The sequence below is a fragment of the Tetrao urogallus genome (assembly GCF_951394365.1).
Source record: "Tetrao urogallus genome assembly, chromosome: 15".
NCBI lineage: Eukaryota > Metazoa > Chordata > Aves > Galliformes > Phasianidae > Tetrao > Tetrao urogallus.
In genome coordinates this window covers 7,390,621-7,408,431 of record NC_136828.1, presented here as the reverse complement: position 1 = coordinate 7,408,431, position 17,811 = coordinate 7,390,621, and the positions used below count along the sequence as shown (strand labels likewise).

General features: G+C 39.2%; 1 protein-coding gene across 2 annotated transcripts in view; it reads left to right on the top strand.

Annotated features, from left to right (window-relative positions):
• LOC306952074 (multidrug resistance-associated protein 1) overlaps positions 1-17,811 on the top strand; it is a gene marked incomplete at both ends in the record, with an annotated part of 46,332 nt that overhangs the window by 16,999 nt on the left and 11,522 nt on the right. The window contains 14 exons of one of the 2 annotated variants that reach the window (XM_079542713.1): positions 1,000-1,131; positions 2,526-2,753; positions 3,436-3,613; positions 4,342-4,503; positions 4,703-4,795; positions 5,501-5,704; positions 8,056-8,202; positions 8,569-8,656; positions 10,303-10,372; positions 11,068-11,194; positions 12,225-12,401; positions 13,424-13,591; positions 13,994-14,171; positions 17,563-17,607. In XM_079542713.1, coding sequence (XP_079398839.1) covers positions 1,000-1,131; positions 2,526-2,753; positions 3,436-3,613; positions 4,342-4,503; positions 4,703-4,795; positions 5,501-5,704; positions 8,056-8,202; positions 8,569-8,656; positions 10,303-10,372; positions 11,068-11,194; positions 12,225-12,401; positions 13,424-13,591; positions 13,994-14,171; positions 17,563-17,607 — 1,997 coding nt within the window. The remainder of the gene's footprint in view (positions 1-999; positions 1,132-2,525; positions 2,754-3,435; positions 3,614-4,341; positions 4,504-4,702; positions 4,796-5,500; positions 5,705-8,055; positions 8,203-8,568; positions 8,657-10,302; positions 10,373-11,067; positions 11,195-12,224; positions 12,402-13,423; positions 13,592-13,993; positions 14,172-17,562; positions 17,608-17,811) is intronic. The other variant, XM_079542714.1, reaches the window with a different exon arrangement.

Below are 17,811 nucleotides of genomic sequence, written 5' to 3'. Positions count from 1 at the left end.
CTAGAAGTTCTTCATGTAACAAATGCAGGCTCCCTGTAGTCGGCAGAACTCTCTAAAGAGATTGTGACAAATGGATGCCTCAGTGCCTCTGATTGAGGAGTCCTCAATTACTAATAACTCTCCACCTGTTTTTGGTGGTTCTAATACGGATGCTTCATTGGATCAGCTTAATGTCATCGTCCCTTCTTGAGTCTTGACTGTTACCCATGCCCTCTCCTTTTTCCAGACCCAGAGCCTCACATCTGTTGCTTAGGAACTCTTTATAAGTTAGGGGGAGACTCCTCCAGCTTTGAGCTGAAATGAGAGTCCGGTCTCCTGCATTTTATTGTGGTATGAATGCTTAGGATTGAAAACTAGCTTAGCTCCTTCTCCTTGCAAGGACTTCCACTGGGGTTGTTGGTCAGCTCGTGTCAATTCACAACACCATGCAGCAGCCTCTCAAATTTCCAGGTACTATGCTGTGCGCTGCTGGTGGTTTCTTGCAGCCCGGTTACTTGCTCAGAAATTTAATTGAGCTGGAAACAATTGAACCCACAACATCCACCTCTGCCCTAATGTTTTTGTGTGTTTAAACACAGAAAGATGGTAAATATTATTTGTGTATATTTGTGGTTGGCTCTTGGCCAGAGTTGAAAATAATTTGGCCAGATGAAAATAATTGCTTCATAAAATGAAAAGCTAATAAAGATTTTGCAACTTAGTAGGCATGAGAATATTAGTCAGTGGCTGATTTTCAAGATACCACTTAATCCTTTTATTTTCTTTTCCCTGAAATTTGTATTTGACATATCCTGAATCCTTAGCTCTTTTGGTGCCTATTTCTCAGTAAAGATCAGAAGATTGTATGCAACTAAATTCCTTCTTAACATCAGGACCTGTGTTGCTGCAGATAACAATTCTTACAAACAGAGCTGGCTTTGTTTTTGGGCAGAATCTTGTCTTGTGATATGTATGACACTAATATTCTCAAATATATAGTGTTAATTCTTTCTCCTGCAGATTGATGATTCAGGGTTATCGGAGACCTCTGGAAGCTAAGGATTTGTGGTCATTAAACAAAGAGGATACGTCTGAGCAGATAGTGCCAGGTTTGGCAAGAAACTGGGCAAAAGAATGGGCAAAGACCAAGAGGTGAGTTAACTATCCTATTACTGATAGAGCTCTCATTAAGAAATGAAAACTAATTGGTTGAGAACCACTTTGTTAAAATATTTGTGGATTCTCTGTGCATTTCTAAAATGCTAAGAAGGAGGAAATAACTGTGTGGATGTACCTGCTGGAGAATACTAGGGAAGGTAAGGCATACTGGTGCTCAAACCATGCTGGAAGGATCTGAGTGTTGCTGTAGTAGGGAGGCCATCCAGGGTCTAGGATAGATGAGTGTTATGAAGGATATGATAGTTCCTCTGAGATGTAAGGGTTCAGAAACTCAAGTTACTTGGCACTTGCTTAGAAGTGTTTGTCACGTATTACTGAATCTGCTTCGGCAAGGCTCAAAGTGACAACTCCGTATTTGTCCTTAAATGCATGTAGGATAGAAAACAAATTGGATTGTGTTTCTTTTTCAAGAGGAGTTGCACCAAGTTTTGCATGAGATCTTCATGTTCTAAAGCTGATTACTGTAAGTTTTAATGTATAGGAGTTTTTCATCCCCCTGGGAGGGAATGTTTTCTCACAAACTTCAACCATGTAATACAGGAGCTTGAGCTCCCTCTATAGTTAGTGAAGCCTCAGGAGTTCAGGGTGTAAACTGAGAAGCTGCTTTCTTTCCTTTGACCATATAGGGAGCTTGAGCACCTAAACAAGATGTCTAAAATTAGAAAGACTGCATGCCTGTAGTTTCCATTCTACTTTCATCATCTCTTACTTCATCAAATAGAAGTACCTTTTCATTGAAGGAAGAATACTTGCTTGTTTCCATAGTGTATTTGTACATATAGCTTGTCCTCAGAAGTTCGGAAGTATGTAGTTTAACATAAGCCAGGTGTTTGGAATGGGTGTATTCAGCTCACTGGGGATGACGACATAAATCTGACTGCAGAATTTTAACCCCTGTGGTACAATGAGGCCTTGATTTTGATGAAAGTTCAGTATACTGAATTCTAGAATAATAATAACACTTTTTTTTTTAATGAGTTTAATGCAGATTACAGCCCTGTTCCTCATATATAGTACTATAGGAAAGATTGACCAGGAATGTTATCTACCCATATGAGGAATATCATTTCTGAATGCCTGTTCATCTAGCTATGGCAATGTAATTAAAAAGGTGGTTGATTGGCAATAAAACCTGGTTACACTATTAAGAACTGTGGTATATGGCTGTGTGTGTTGCTGGACACTTGCTGTTGCTAAAATGAAGAATGATGCAAGAGGCACAGGCCTGTGAGTTGGCTAGGATCAGAAGCTAAACAGCCTAGCTGAAATAAATGTCTCATTTGTATACTGTGTGTTTTTCCATTTGGCTTTATACTTGTATAAAGGTTGCATTGTGTACCTTCAATATGTTATAACTCTTATTTCAGGCAACCTTTGAACATGCTATACTCATCCAAAAAGCAACAAAAATCAAGTGATTCCAATGGTGAAGTGACGGAGGAGGCTGAAGCTTTGATTATAAAACCATCTCAAAGGAGCTCTGAGGCATCTTTATCCAAGGTGTTATATAAAACTTTTGGACCATATTTTCTCATGAGCTTCCTGTTTAAAGCAGCGCATGATCTCTTGATGTTTGCAGGCCCAGAGATTTTGAAGTAAGACCTGTTTACTTTATTATTGAATTAAAAGTAAGCAGACAGGTTTCTGAGTACGCTGATATTTCAGTCAGTTACCAAACTGTTTTGCCTGTAGCTGGATCAGTCGGGTGCAGCTATCATCCAAATTATCATGCACACAGATTACTTTGATCCATTGGTTTTCAAATTATAACATCACGTATCAAATGTTTGATGTTATTTGATTCCACCATGAAGAAAGTGTGGCAAAAGCATAACCAGCAATTACAGGAGATTGTATTTGTTTCTTACCAGTGATGACTGTGGAAGTCAGAAGTCTAAAGGTTTTTATAACCACAAGTCACAAAATGTGTTGCAACACTGGGCAAAAGCAGTAGGAGAGATTGTATTACTTTGAGGTGAGAAGTAGTAAAACAACTTTAGGTAGCTGCATGTTTGCTGGAGGAAATATAAAACTTTTCACTCAGGGAACGCTGTACATGTAAGATGTGAAGTTTTAGTTTTAAAGGAGTACATTGTTAGCAGTGAGTACTAGTATAAAATTGTGTCCTGTTGCTGAGAAGTTAGCTTAAGTGTTTTATTTAAGTTTTGCACTTTGGGTACTTGCATGGCCCACAGAATGTTTGGAATAATTGTATTGTAACCTTGAAACTTCCTTTTGAGTTGCATAAGTCAAGAATGCTAATTCCTCTCTCCACAGATTGCTAATCAATTTCGTAAATAACAAAAGCGCCCCAAACTGGCAAGGCTACTTTTATACAGGGCTGCTGTTTGTTTGTTCGTGTCTTCAGACATTGATTCTTCATCAGTATTTTCATATTTGTTTTGTAACTGGAATGAGGCTGAAAACAGCTATTGTTGGGGTAATCTATCGAAAGGTAGGTGCTTCCTCTCAGTATCTATCTCCAGTGACTTTGTGAGTGCACTGTTTAAGTCTGAGTAACTCAAGTAGTTTGGAATCAGCCCAGCAGAATCTCCTAACTCTTAATAGAAGTAAAAGAGTATCTGACTTGCAAATACAAAGATTGGAAATGAAATAATTTTGAGAATAATTAGTTGAAGTTCTGGTGCCCTTTTCTTCCCACCGGCAAAGAAGAAACTTTGTCACATTTAAATTGGGGGTGAAACTGCTTCAGCTTGTGCAAAAATTAAGATACATCCACATTCTATGATTTTGTGATTTACACTTTCATCTGTGAATTAACAGACAGCACTACCTCATCTTGGAGTAAGCTGGAACGTTTTAGAAGGCTCTGGATTGGTTGCTCTATGTGAGAAAAATGTGTGACAAGAAGCGAGGGTTCCACTTTTTAGAGTTAAAAAGGGAAGCAAGCAACCTTCCTGCCCCTACAAGCAATAAAAACACCAACCAACCCTAACCACAAATACCTGCTTGCTATTTTTAATTTAACCCAAATGCTTCCATCAACTTGCATTGGACGTACAAAGTAGAATATTGAAGCATGAAAAGAATTGCTTGTAATTATACAGTTAGTTGCTTTGTAAAGCAGTTACGTTTTAGAGGACAAAAAGCAAATAAGTAGACCTTTTTTCATGATGTATGATTTTTATTTTTATTTTCTTTATTTTAAAAATCTGCACCCAGGCTCTTGTTATCACAAATTCTGCCAGAAAGACTTCTACTGTGGGTGAAATTGTGAATCTAATGTCTGTGGATGCTCAGAGATTCATGGACTTGGCTACATATATAAACATGATCTGGTCTGCACCTCTTCAGGTGATACTAGCACTGTACTTACTGTGGCAGGTGAGCATTGTGTTTCTTGTTTCCTGCATGACTGCAGAGAGCTGTTGCTCAGGCCAGTGGAGCATTTAAAGCAAAATAGAGCAAATGCTGTTCAGAAAACTTTCAGAGCTAGATTTGTCACTGTCAATAAGTGTTTGACTCAAGATCTTAAATACTTATTGAAAACTCTTTTGTTACAATCAGATGTTTTTCTCTTCAGAATTTAGGTCCTTCTGTACTGGCAGGTGTTGCTGTCATGATTCTTCTGGTTCCCGTGAATGCTGTGATGGCAATGAAAACAAAAACGTATCAGGTAAGAAACTTCTGTGTATGTGACAATGATTTTAAGAAACATGTACTACTGTGACTTGTTTCTACAAATCTACTATGTTCTTTCTGATAAAAACTTCATTATTGAGTTAAATACATTTCCCTCAACTGTTGGTAATTTATTTGAATGAAACCTTTTAGCTCTGGGTGTCCAATGAAATATCCTGCAGCATTTGGTTCCTGCATGGGACAAGTAGGAGTACACAGCCATGCTGTCACGGGTAATAGCTGTCTAGGATAACAGTCTTGGTGGAAGCCTGCAAACTGCGCTGGGTGCTGAGTCAGAACATTGGTTCAGGTTTCGCTCAGCCCTTGTTAAAATGTTTTCTTTGCAGATCTTATTCTCCTAATGTTCTGTCGTCTTACTGCTGAATAGAAAGCTTTTTGACTTAGTACGCCATGAGAAAGTCACTGATAGTGCTGCAAATAAAGCAAAAACAAGTTTGGGCTGAGGTTAGATGCAAAGTAGACTTTCAGTTGTGTGAAGAATTCTTTTAATTGGTGTAAAACATTGCGGTGATTCTGCATACTTGCTTGTTAAGATCGTGTCTCAGATTTCTTGCTTGGAAGTTCGTAAGCTTTTGATGATAATGAGGCAAATTTCATCATTGCAAAATAGAAGTTAAAACCTTTGTGGTTCTGCCAAGTACTGTGCTTTGCTAATTATTCATTGCACTGTTGTTTTCAGGTGGCACAGATGAAGAGCAAAGACAACAGAATTAAGCTGATGAATGAAATTCTTAATGGGATTAAAGTTCTAAAACTTTATGCTTGGGAATTAGCCTTTAGAGAAAAGGTACTGGAGATCAGACAGAAGGAGCTCAAGGTCCTAAAAAAATCTGCTTACCTTGCTGCAGTGGGTACCTTCACTTGGGTTTGTGCTCCTTTTTTGGTAAGTGAAACAAATTTGTAGGCCTGTTCTTCTCTTTTGGGTCATATTTTCCAAAACAGTGTTTGAGAACTTTTTTTTTTTTATGAATGGAAAAGTGGGAATTACCTCTGCAGCAGTGGGAAACTGGACACTTTTGTCTTCAGTTCCCTGGGAAAAGGCGTTCTGTTTTACGTGGGTCTTAATAACGTGCATGTTGAACGCATCTAGAAGTTGATGACGGTTATTTAAAAATAAAAACCTCTTGTCTTCCCTTACCGTTTTTAATGCTATAGTCAAGGGACCTAAGACTAAAAGTACTGTCAGATTAAGAAGATTACTGTGTGCACAGCACCCTCCAGCTGGTAGTTGTGGCTGACAGCAGAGAGAAACTTCCTTATTTCAGTATGTTTCTGGAAGCAGCAGGTCCTTGGTCAATTGGAACAATGCACAAGAAGCATGCCTCTGGCCTGGGTTCTCCCCACATCTATTTAAGAGCAATGTGGAGAGGTAAAGCTATTGCAAAGCCTAGGACTGCATTGAATTCTTATTATTAAAAATATTCTCGGTATGTGAAACATCTCTGCTGTGTCTGTGGTTAGCTTACATTCAAACTAATGAACGGGAGAGAGGAGTGAGATCACATCAAAATTGCTTCAGACCCTATTAGAACAATGGGGCATTGCTCTTCTGCATAGAGGCAAATAGAAGCCATTACTACATTAGGATAAAATATGTGCTGTTCCAGTTGAAGGTGTTTAAATGTACTTTCCAGTCTCAAATTCCTTCCCTTCAAGCATTTAGTGTTTATATTATTTTCTGGGCATGATGAAAGGCAGAAGAAGCAGTGCCCTGGATAGGAAACATAAGCTGCATTCTTTAGCAAATGCTTTCCTATAACAAGTCTGAGATGGTTTTAATATAAATATATTATTAAATGAAGTTTCTAAATAAAACTATGCAGGTGGACTCCTTCATGCTGCTCTGCAGAATCTGGGAAAACAAATTCCCCTGATGAGCAGCTTTGTTTCAGTACATGTTGTGTTTGTGGCAATAGGCCTGAACCTCAAGGGTTTGCCACTGTTGCAAGGCTGCTGTTTAGTGTGCTGTTTCCTAGATCTTTATTGGTGGTAAATGTTCTTCTGTGAACTTCTGATTAAAGAATTACGCGCATGCCTACTTGAAAGCACTTCTGAAATGCAAAATACTTTCTCTTCTACTTCTCCTGTTTCAATGGCTGGGGCTCTTCACCACATTGTTTAATAATGCTGTCAGGAAGCTATTCATTGTGCAGTATCTCCCATACTGCTGTCTGTGCTGATAAAGTTCTATTTCAGACTAGTTGCTGACAACACAGGAGTGCAGACATGCTGCTTCTGAAGTTATTCTTTGGGTCCTGTCATGTTTTTGTTCTCTGTGGGAGGGCTTTCTTGCTGGGATATGATTGTCCAAACTTAGGACTGTACAAACAAACTACTGGACCAGGCACAGCTGAGTCAGCCACTGTAAGATGGACAAGGCTTGTCTTCACAGCAGTCAGATTTTAAACATAAATTAGCTAATTAGTTCACGCCTTGTAGGAGAGAGGTTATCAGTGGTTAAACAACCTTGTTTTGCTGTGTCAGTTTCTTGTTATATACAGAGGTGTGAGTGTTGTCGTCATGAAAGGAAACAGAGTAAGAGGAATAGGCATATTGTGATTGGGAAGGACTGTGCTGTTTTTCTTTGGCTTAACTTGGTTTGCTTTAGTTTTATTATAATTTAATCAACATAATTTTGAAGAATGTAGATAAGTATGGCTTTTATTTGTATATCTTGATGATAATGGTTTATTGTCATTTTCTTGTTCTGAATAAAAGTTAAGTTTTTCTATTGTGAACTGTTTAGGTAATTCTTGCAACGCAGTAACATTTAAAATTTCTTAGAAAATCTACCCTTGTTAAAGAGGGCTGTGCTTTGATACCTAGGGTTGTGGTGGTCCCTATGGAATATAAAATAGGCCAGCACTGGGATATTTCCAACTTTTCAGTCTATGTACATTACTCATCTAGGGTCCGTGATCGATTTAGAAGTGAAGGGGAGCAGGGACAAAGGCTAGCAATCATTCCTTTCCTTCCCTTCTCAGGTAGAGCAACCACAGGTAGCCTGGGACGTCGGTGGCTTCCCCCTCACTGTGTGCAGAAAGTGAACACTGGACTCCTTCTCAGAAGTTTTCCAAGAGGCACCATCAATTTTTTTTTTTTTTTTTTCCCAACGAAATTTAAATCAAGTGTTTGTTTTGGGAGGTGCTTGCCGGAGTACAGGGTTTACCAGAATGTTGCTCTTTGATTTTAGACCTCTGGCTCTAATCGTAACCATCACGCTTTGTGTTTCAGGTTGCCTTGTCCACATTTGCTGTGTATGTCAAAATAGACGAGAACAATGTCCTGGATGCTCAGAAGGCATTTGTATCCCTAGCTTTATTCAACATTCTCAGGTTTCCGTTGAACATACTTCCTATGGTTATCAGCAGCATAGTAGAAGTAAGATTTCATTCATTAACAGGCTTTTCTGTGTCACTGGTTGGAAAGAGTACAGTTGTGTGCTCAAATAACATTTGCTGGTTATGATGAAATTCAGTCATCTCAAAATAAAGTTTGCATTTCCTCTGTATTGAATGCTGTACAGGCAAAATTATCAATCTTGGGTGTGGTGGATGAGCGTACCTGAAATCACTCGTATTTCTTGTGCTGGGAAATGCAAGCTTGACTACTCAGGAAGCTACGGGATGTTTTTAAGAAGAGGGATTAGGGGTGTCTAGTAATAATGTAATATATGCATAGTGTAAAATATTGTTCTTAAATATAATAGCAGAATATAAGGTAGTTTTGTATCTCTTCCTAATGTAGGCTAGTGTCTCCTTGAAGCGCCTTCGGGTGTTCCTGTCTCATGAAGAGTTAGATCCAGACAGCATAATCAGGGGTCCCATTACAAATGGTGAGTTTCTTTTGCTATTGAAAAAGAACTTGTGCAAATTTCTGGTGGCTTTGCAGTTTCTCTTTTGTTTTCTGTAACAAAAACACTGCACTTTGCTGGATTTCACCAGTTAATTTCAGACAGTAAGCAGAGAAGGGATGTTGTAAAAATGGAAGTTGTATTGAGTTTCTATCACTTTCTCAGGTGTTATTTCTTTCCCCAGCTTTTGTGTCCAAGATACAGAATGATTGCATCCAGACACAGTGATCACTTTAAAAGTGACTTGTTAGACAGTTCATTAGACAGGTGTATTCATTTGAAAGTTAAGAGGTTGATAATGAGCTGTCCCAGAACCGAGTGTTTTGGAGAAAAGGAATTGTAAATCACTTCAGTGCCTTTAAAAGAGGATGCATAAGTCCCACTTCTGGCATGTGCCTCCATTTCATTCTGTGCAAGAAGCATCACTGTGAGCTTTGCTGTATCTAGCACGTATATTTGACTGCTCTGGTTATATACAGCTGTTCAGGAGGTAAATGAGCTTGAAGGGAGATTTACTGAATAGCCATTGCCCTTCATCTTGCAAGCAAAGCTTGACTTAACTATATCAGTTATTCCTAAATGATTTTCTACTTCCTTTTTTCAAAGACAATGAAGTCTTTGTCACTTCCTTTCATGTGGATAGCTGAGCTCTGTATCAATTCAGTCACTTGATTATCCTGTATAGATTCATCTACTTGGTTTCTTTTTTTTTTTTTTCTTTCTTCTTCCATCTTCCCTTGGGGAATATCTCCTCCCCTTTCTCAGATGATGACCGTGAATATTTCACTCACAAGTCTTTAGTGGATTTTTAAAGCAATTTTGTCCATAACGGTTTGTAATTGTGTTCACTCAGATGTATATTTAGGCTAAGTATTTATTGTCTATTTGATTGTATTAGATGTAATGTATTTGCAGTTGTTACTGTAAGAACTGATAGGTACCACTACCAGGCAACATTCGGACCCTCTGGACCTGATCTAAAGAGAAGGGAAGGAAAAAGAAAAATGTTTCTCAGAGGTGTTGTGGATGAGAAGTCAGTCTCAAGAAGGCCAGGCTGAACCTGTCTGAGCAAGCTGTTCTAGTGGAAGCAGTTGCTGCCCGTGGTACAGAGGTTTAAACTAGATGATCATTGAAGTTCCATCCAACCCAAATCATTCTGGGATTCTCGCAACGCTGCTTTTGGTCAGAATTAGTTGGTATTTCATCTCCCCTGTTATTTTTGTGGTAACTTAGCCTTCTATGCAGAAGGATTGGTTCAGCTGATGTTTTTCCTTAAGGCTCAGCTCAGATTGAGGCTGCTAGCTTCTTGAACTGACTTTGCAGTGGGGTTGCTGGGTAAAGAGGGAGATGGTTGAATCTCTTACAGTTGATGTTCACGTACCTCCTGGTTACTGAAGAAATGTAACTTCAGAACTTCTGACAAGGTTATGCTAATTATTCTTATGTTTATTATCCTGCTTTGAACGGAACACGAGGTTTTGGTAGGCAGTGGGTTTTTGTTCTGCTACAGAAGTAGCTATATACATTTACTTCGGTGTGCTTAAATTTTCTTCTCTGGCTTAATCCAAAACATACAGGTTAGCTGCTTGCATTCACATTTGTGTAAAATCATATTTTCTGTTCATCAGCTGAAGGAAGCATTGTTGTAAAGAACGCAACATTTAGCTGGTCCAAAACAGATCCTCCTTCACTGAATAGGTAAGCATTGCTACCCTTTGTTCTACTTGGTTGTTTTTCTGCATCATAAATTACCTGTATTTAGATTAGAAAGTCTATATGAAAAAGATTTTGTTTCCTTAAAGTAACAGGAAAACAAATATATGTTTATTTTTATTTACTGTTTATTTTGTACATTTATTTTTACATATACTTATATAAATAAAAAAAAGAGACAGTAGCAAAAGGTTTAATGGAAGGGGGGAAGCCTCAGAGATGTTAAGCTCTTGCTACAGGCTGCAGGTGGGGATGAGCTCCATCTAGAGGATGCAGTTAGGTTGTTTCCTCATCCCATGTCCCTTATGTTTGCACTATGTGCCATGCCTTCCCTGTGCTCTGTATCCTTCCTTAATTTTGGCTGCTCTTTCTTGGATCTTAAATTGCATTGTCCTTTGGGACAAGGATGCTGTTTGAGGAGCAATGATTTGCATTACATTTCTGCTAACAGAACATTTAAGAGAAAAATTGGAAGTGTTTTTTTTTTCTTTCTGGCTGATTACACGTGAAGATGCTATTTCCTATCTAAAAGAAAAGCTGTGTGCTTTCTGAAAGAAAGGTTGTATTTTCAAATGGTTTAAGTTCTTGTGCTGTGTCAGAATTTATAGGCTGTTCAGTAGATTGTTTAACTACTGGGATATGCCAGCAAGTGAGGCTGAATTGCATGCACTTCATTTCAGCATTAACTTCACCGTGCCCGAAGGTTCCCTGATAGCTGTTGTTGGTCAAGTTGGCTGTGGAAAGTCTTCATTGCTGTCTGCATTACTGGGGGAGATGGACAAAAAGGAAGGCTACGTGGTTGTCAAGGTGTGTGATGTTCTGACAAATTGCTCAGCTGTTTGTGGGTATTGCCTGAGTGATTCCAGATTTGCAAGTAAAATGAAGAAGACAGCCTTTCAAATGAGCACACATGTGGCCCAATTTCCTGGCAAGCCATATTTAACACTCTGTTAAGGATTAACTTTAGCCAAATAGACAGAGTAGTGGAAGTCTCAAAGGTAAATTCTGTTGAATCTTGTTGGCAGCCAGGTATGGGGGAAAGAGCCCCTATTACATGTACTCCAGGATGAGGAGGAGCAACATTAAGTCATACCTTCTTAGACATCGAAAAGTTGCAAGGGGAAAGGGTATGCCTGTCCCCCTACACAGAGATTCCGAAACATGGGAGAAGCTACAGTTTAATTTAAGAGCAAAACAAATCTGTTGCGTTTGAAAAAAAATAAAAAAAAATCGTGTTTGATTGCCTCCAAAATTGTTCTGGAAAAACCAAAGAAAGAGCTGAGCAAATGATTATTAGTGCCAAGTGAAGGTAGAACTGTGCTTCAATGTGAGTTATTTTGTAGCAGCCAAGTCTTTTCCTTTGAAGTGACATTCTTACATAAGAGCAACTTCCCTTCTTTTAGCAGAAATCTCTTGGCAGGAATGCATTTGTTAAACACTCTTACATTCCCTATTAAACTGTTTTATGGTGAACATAATTTATGGCTAGATGAAAGAGCAAAGCTGTAATGACTTTTAACATCCAGTAATTGTGTAAATATTCTCTAAACAAATGTTTCTTCTGAGTTTATGTTAGGGAGTCATGTTTTGTTTGAAGTCTTTTATTTTCCACCAATGCACTTTGTTACATTCACTTGCAGAGAGGATTAAAAAAACCAGCATATTTTAGAAGGTGCTGCCCCAAGTGCACACATTTGTCTGTGTCATTCCGAAGTGACCATAGGCAGTTTGTGAAATACAGAGCACTGCCAGCCTCACAAGGCCCTGCTGTGCTTTGACTTTGTGAGCACTCTTTTTGTCTTAACTACTGAATAAGGAACTTGAATTTTTTTTGCAGGGCTCTATTGCTTACGTTCCTCAGCAAGCCTGGATCCAAAATGCAACTTTAGAAGATAATATTATCTTTGGAAGAGAGATGAATGAGAGCCGGTACAAGCGTGTTATTGAGGCTTGTGCACTTCTGCCTGATTTAGAGATTCTTCCTATGGGAGACAGAACAGAAATAGGAGAAAAGGTATTTAAATGCCCACTCTAAGGCTGCTATTACTTGTAGATAAGGCCATATGACTTTGTAGTAAAGTTATACTGAGTTGAAAACATTCAGAGTAGAAATCCTCTAGAATAAGAGGCAAATTTGAACACTATGTATTTCTTTAACACTCAAAGGGGGGGAAATGTTTTCTCAATTACAAGTGCAAAAGCATCTTATAAAAGCCTGTTTTTTAAAAACAGCTCTGAGTTGCCATGATCATAGAGCATAAACATTTATGGCAATTGGAAGAGAAACTTCTAAATAACTTCAGGGGGAGTGTGTGTAGGAGAATTTGTTCAGGTTTTCATTTTGGCTTTTGGTTGCAAAAATATATGCAGTGTGATATTTAGAAACTTGCCTAACTGTTAGAGTGCTCTGGTTTACAAGCAGCACCAAGTGTTCCTTAAACACATGGCCAGCTGTGTGGGTAGGTAACCTGCTTGGCATTTGCTAAGCTGATGCCCTCCAGAGGAGAGGAAGGGATATGCAGAGACATATGCTCTGCCTGATGGCTAGATTTAGATGGGGTATAGCTGCCAACTGTCAGCTTCTGGTCTGGATTCAGGTAAGTGTGCGGCTTTATTTTCCTTACAAGAAGTTTGGCTTGTCAGAATGCCAACCAAACTGTAGGGTGTGCCTGCTCAGAGTTTGTTTATAAGATAGGGGAAGCATTGTAGAAATAAGGCTGAGAGGAAAATTAGCTTCTGAATCCACGGCCTGTGTTTATTCCTTGCAAGATTAGTAAACAATACTTTTTTGTTTACCAGCTCCTCGTTGACAGATATAAGTTAATAGACTTCCTTCTAAGGGGATTTTGGCTGTAGTTGTTCATATTGTAGTAGTGAATAACTTGTAATAAGTATCTTGTTTATTCAGTGCTGAAACTTCTGTGGTTTGCATAAATCTACTACGGCTTTTCTAGTTTACAAGCACTATGCTTCTTTCACTACTGCAAGGAATCAACTTTCAGCTGTAAATAAAGGATATTTTCTTATTTTCTCCAGGGTGTGAATTTGTCTGGAGGACAGAAGCAGCGAGTCAGTCTTGCTCGAGCAGTCTACTGTAATGCAGATATCTATTTATTTGATGATCCTTTATCAGCTGTTGATGCTCACGTTGGGAAGCATATTTTTGAAAAAGTTATTGGACCAAAAGGAATCTTAAAAAATAAAGTATGTAATGATGTAATAACTTGTCTTTGGGGAGCAATTTGTTTTTCTTTGCTGAGTTCAAATGATTCCAAGTTGCACAAATTTCACCTTCAGACTTGTGCTTTAAACATGAAAAAAATAGAAGGATCCTTCTGAGATGTTTTTTTTTTTGTTTGTTTGTTTTTTTTTAGAAATTTTAAACTACTTAGTTTTTGTAATAAGAAATACTTTGGTTTCTCTAATTCAAAAATCTGGGAAGGAAAAGTCAAAAGACAAGGACAGTTGTTTTCTTTGAAATGTTGCATGCCTGTCCATAATTTTTACTGTATTATACGCAGAATTAAGGCTGTGAGAACAGAAGCTTAATCATCGTATTTGCTAGTTTGAGATGTTAGAATAATTTTTTTTTCTTTTTCTGTCTAGACACGGGTTTTAGTAACCCACGCAGTGAACTATCTGCCTCAAATGGATACAATTCTGGTAATGACTGATGGAGAAATTTCTGAGATGGGCTCCTACCAGGAGCTGCTGAAGCAAGATGGAGCTTTTGCGGAATTCCTTCGTACTTACGCTAATGCTGAACAAAACATGGAGAGCAGTGGTAAGCTTCCAAGTAAATCCTCTTTTCAATTAACTGATACGTGACATGTTAAGGGATTCCTGTTGAAGGAAAAATACTAGTTGTATTGGTTATAACTGCTATTTCTCTTGCTATAGCTGTAGGTAGAAACGGTTTTTGAGGGCACTGGAGATTGTGAGGTTAAACGCACGTTCTTTTTCTTAAAACTTAGCAAAATATGAAACAGTCCTGTAGTGGAGTAGCTGTCACTGAGAGCAAAATTAAAATGGTTATGAGATCCAGTAAGAGTCAACTGGGGTTTTTACATCTTTCCCTCTGCTTCTTTATGCAGGTAGCTTCTTTGGAAAGCTGCATCTAAAATTAAACTACCACTTTGCATTAAAAAAGTACCTACGTTTGTCTTGCTTTTGGTAGTTGTTCCATTCTCTGACTTTTAGTATGGCTGATTTGCTGATGATGCTAGTAGTCTGGCCAGTTGGGTTTGTGTGGATTCATGGCTGTGCTCTGGTCACACCTTCCCCTTCCAGACTGGGAACTGTAACTGCAAAACCTCTTGTTTTGGATGTTGTAAGTGGTTACTTTGCAACTACCTGTCTTACCACTGTTTTCCCTGTATTTCTCATACAAACTGTTTACAGTAGCAGATGCAGATTTTTGTTTTAAAGGGCTTGGAGCCAGGAGTTTTACTGTTGGGTTTTCTGTTGTTGTTCCCAAGTGGCTTCTTCATAACTTCAGTTTGTCCTTGCAAAGCCTGGAGCTATTTTTAGTGTGTTTGTGAGGAGGAAAAGTAAAACTTACAGAAGTACATTGTAAGGTTTAAATAAGTAGGTAGCTCTGAAAGTAGTGCTTCTTAATTAATCCATCTGTTGCATGGAAACAACAAGAGATACGAAGAGCACGTTAACATTATTTGATAGAGCACATTCTCAGCTGCAAAATGCTAGTTTTCAACTTAGTCATCATCATAGTCATTAATGGTTCATCACTGGCAAAAATGTACAAGAACTGTGTGCTGTGCTTCTAAAAGTCTGTATGAGCAGAGGTGCCCCCCTTGTCACTGTTGCCACTGCTGAAATGCACTACTGGTGCCTCACTGTGCTACACCCACTGTTTGGACTCCATCAGTGTTCAGCAAGCGTCCATGAATGTCAGTGGGTGTCCCCTTTTCCATGTGGAGGAATTCAGTTCCACCCCTTTGCTTTATCCACCCTTCCACGTCAGATGCCGTTGTGTCAGAGTGCCCCTCTGCTGCTGTCACACAGCAACAACATGCGATGGGATGTTGGTGGGAAGGTTCAACCTCTGCTGCCATCCCACCAACATCTACTTCTGATGTCATGGGCTGACATAATAAAACAGGAGGCATTACTTCTGGAGCAACCCTCCTAATTTTTTTAACTGTTTGGTTTATCTTTAATCTTGACTGCAGTGTCTGAAAGATAAAGTATACAGTACAGCACAAGTAACAATTCTAAATCTTTTCTACATTATCTGGACTTTACTTGAGGTGGAGCAATATGGGTAGGCTGTCCCCCAACATTCAGGTCTGTGACTCTGGTGCCGTTAAAACTGGAAGGTGTTTCAACTCAGATTTTGTGAGGATTGTCTGCACAACTTGTCTTTGGTGTGGGGAATAATGGGAGTAAAATTACTCTGAAAACTGTTGAGTCTGGATTGTTGTAGTTTTTGTTGTTGTTGTTGTTGTTTTTTTCTTCTTACGTAATTCTGTGGACTTAATTCCCCAAATTCTGCTTCTTGTCCTGCAGAGCTGAAATTTGCTTTATGGAAAACATATGATGTTAGCAGTATTCACATCACCATGCTTGATCTTTGTAAAAACAAGTAATATTTTGTCCTTCCTTCTACAGCTGGGAAGCAATTTATTGAATCCTGAGTTTGAAAATAAGGTAGCTTACCAGCTCAGTGTCTGTGCATCATACACTAAGTAGTAGAGTGTGTGTTTGATAATAAAAATACATGCTTCTGCTGTAGGGGCTGAGGTTTCATATCTACAAGAAAAAGCACGGTACCTTCACAGTCACTGCTGTCTCTGAGCACAGAGCACACCCATGTTTTATGGCTGTGCTTCTTTCTAACAGTATGAAGCTGAGTTGGGCTCAAGAGCACTGCATTTGATAGATAGGATGGCTTGTACAGTGCCCGTACAATGGAATGTACAATGGAATGGATGGGTGCTTCCCTCCTTTGGCTTCTGGAAAGTGAAGAGGTAAATAGTGAGATCTGTTGGCTCTGATCTAAATGTCCTTGTGGAATCTAGATGTGAGTGTTAGTTCAGGAAGCACCTGTCTGGGTCAGGAAGTAATCTGACTTCCTCTTAAATTCATTTACCTTTTAGCAAAATTCAGCTTTTCTGTTCTCTCTGGTAAGGTAAAATCCAGCTGTATTCTCTGCCTCAAATGGCCTAAGTAAATAACTGACTCAGTGTGAGGTACACAAGGTGCCAAGATGCTTAGAATCTCGTGGTTTTCACTAATCTAGCCATGCTGGGTGATCATAGAATCATTAAGGTTGGAAAAGACCACTGAAAGCATCTAGTCCAACTGTCAACCCATCACCTCTGCCCTCAAACCACGTCCCTCAGTGCTACATCTAAGCTTTTCTTGAACACCTCCAGGGACAGTGACTCTACCACCTCCCTGTGCAGCCTGTGCCAACGTATCACCACTCCTTCCGAAAGTAAATTTCCTGGTATCCAACCTGAACCTCCCCTGGTGCAACTTAAGGCCATTCCCTCTTGTCCTGTCAGTGTTACTTGGGAGAAGAGGCTGACCCCCAACTCACCATAACCTCCTTTGAGGGAATGGCAGAGAGCTGTAAGGTCTCCCCTGAGCCTCTTCTCCAGACTGAATGATCCCAGGTCCTTCAGCTCCTCCCAACAGGGCTGTGCTCCAGTCCCTGCACAGCTTCATTGCACTTCTTGGAGGTGCACCTATGTGGTCAAAAGTTGTCACTCTTAAAACATGATGATACGCACCTTCATTGCTAAGAATAGGCAGTCTCTAAGCTTCTTAAATGATATCTCTTCCATGCCATTGAGGAAGACTCATATCGTAGTTGCTTGTATGTTCTAGGATTTTTCTGTGGTAATTTGAGATTGCCTTGGAGCTGCCTTTTTATTTCTGCTCCCCCGCCCTCATTAGTGCATATGTAGAAGGAAAATTACTGATCTGTTGCTTACAGCCATATGGTTTGGATTTTTTTTTCCCCTTAAGGCTGCCTTTTTTGTTTTAATCCAAGGACCGGGATTAAAAAGATCCGTTTCAATGAATTTGATTCTGCCTTGAGCGTCTGCTTGTATTTATGGTTTAGGTTGTGCTGCTTTAATGCCTTTATGCTTGTGAAGGTTGAAAATGGTTGTGTTCTGGAAAAAGTTAATTATATATGCTTTTAGACTCGGATCCTTCTTTAGAAAGAACAATTCAACTTCTGGAAACAGGTAACTGCTATTTTGCCTTGTGGCTTTTACTAGTGCTTGTGGTGGAGCAATACTAGTGACTACTTCACTGACAAAAGAGATCGAGTCATGGTTAGAAGAATTTCATGTACATAACAAGATATTTGCTTGGTTTGTACGTAACCTCTGTGTACGGTAATTCACACGCTGACTTGTAGGTAACTAATTCACCAGCAGTGATTCTGT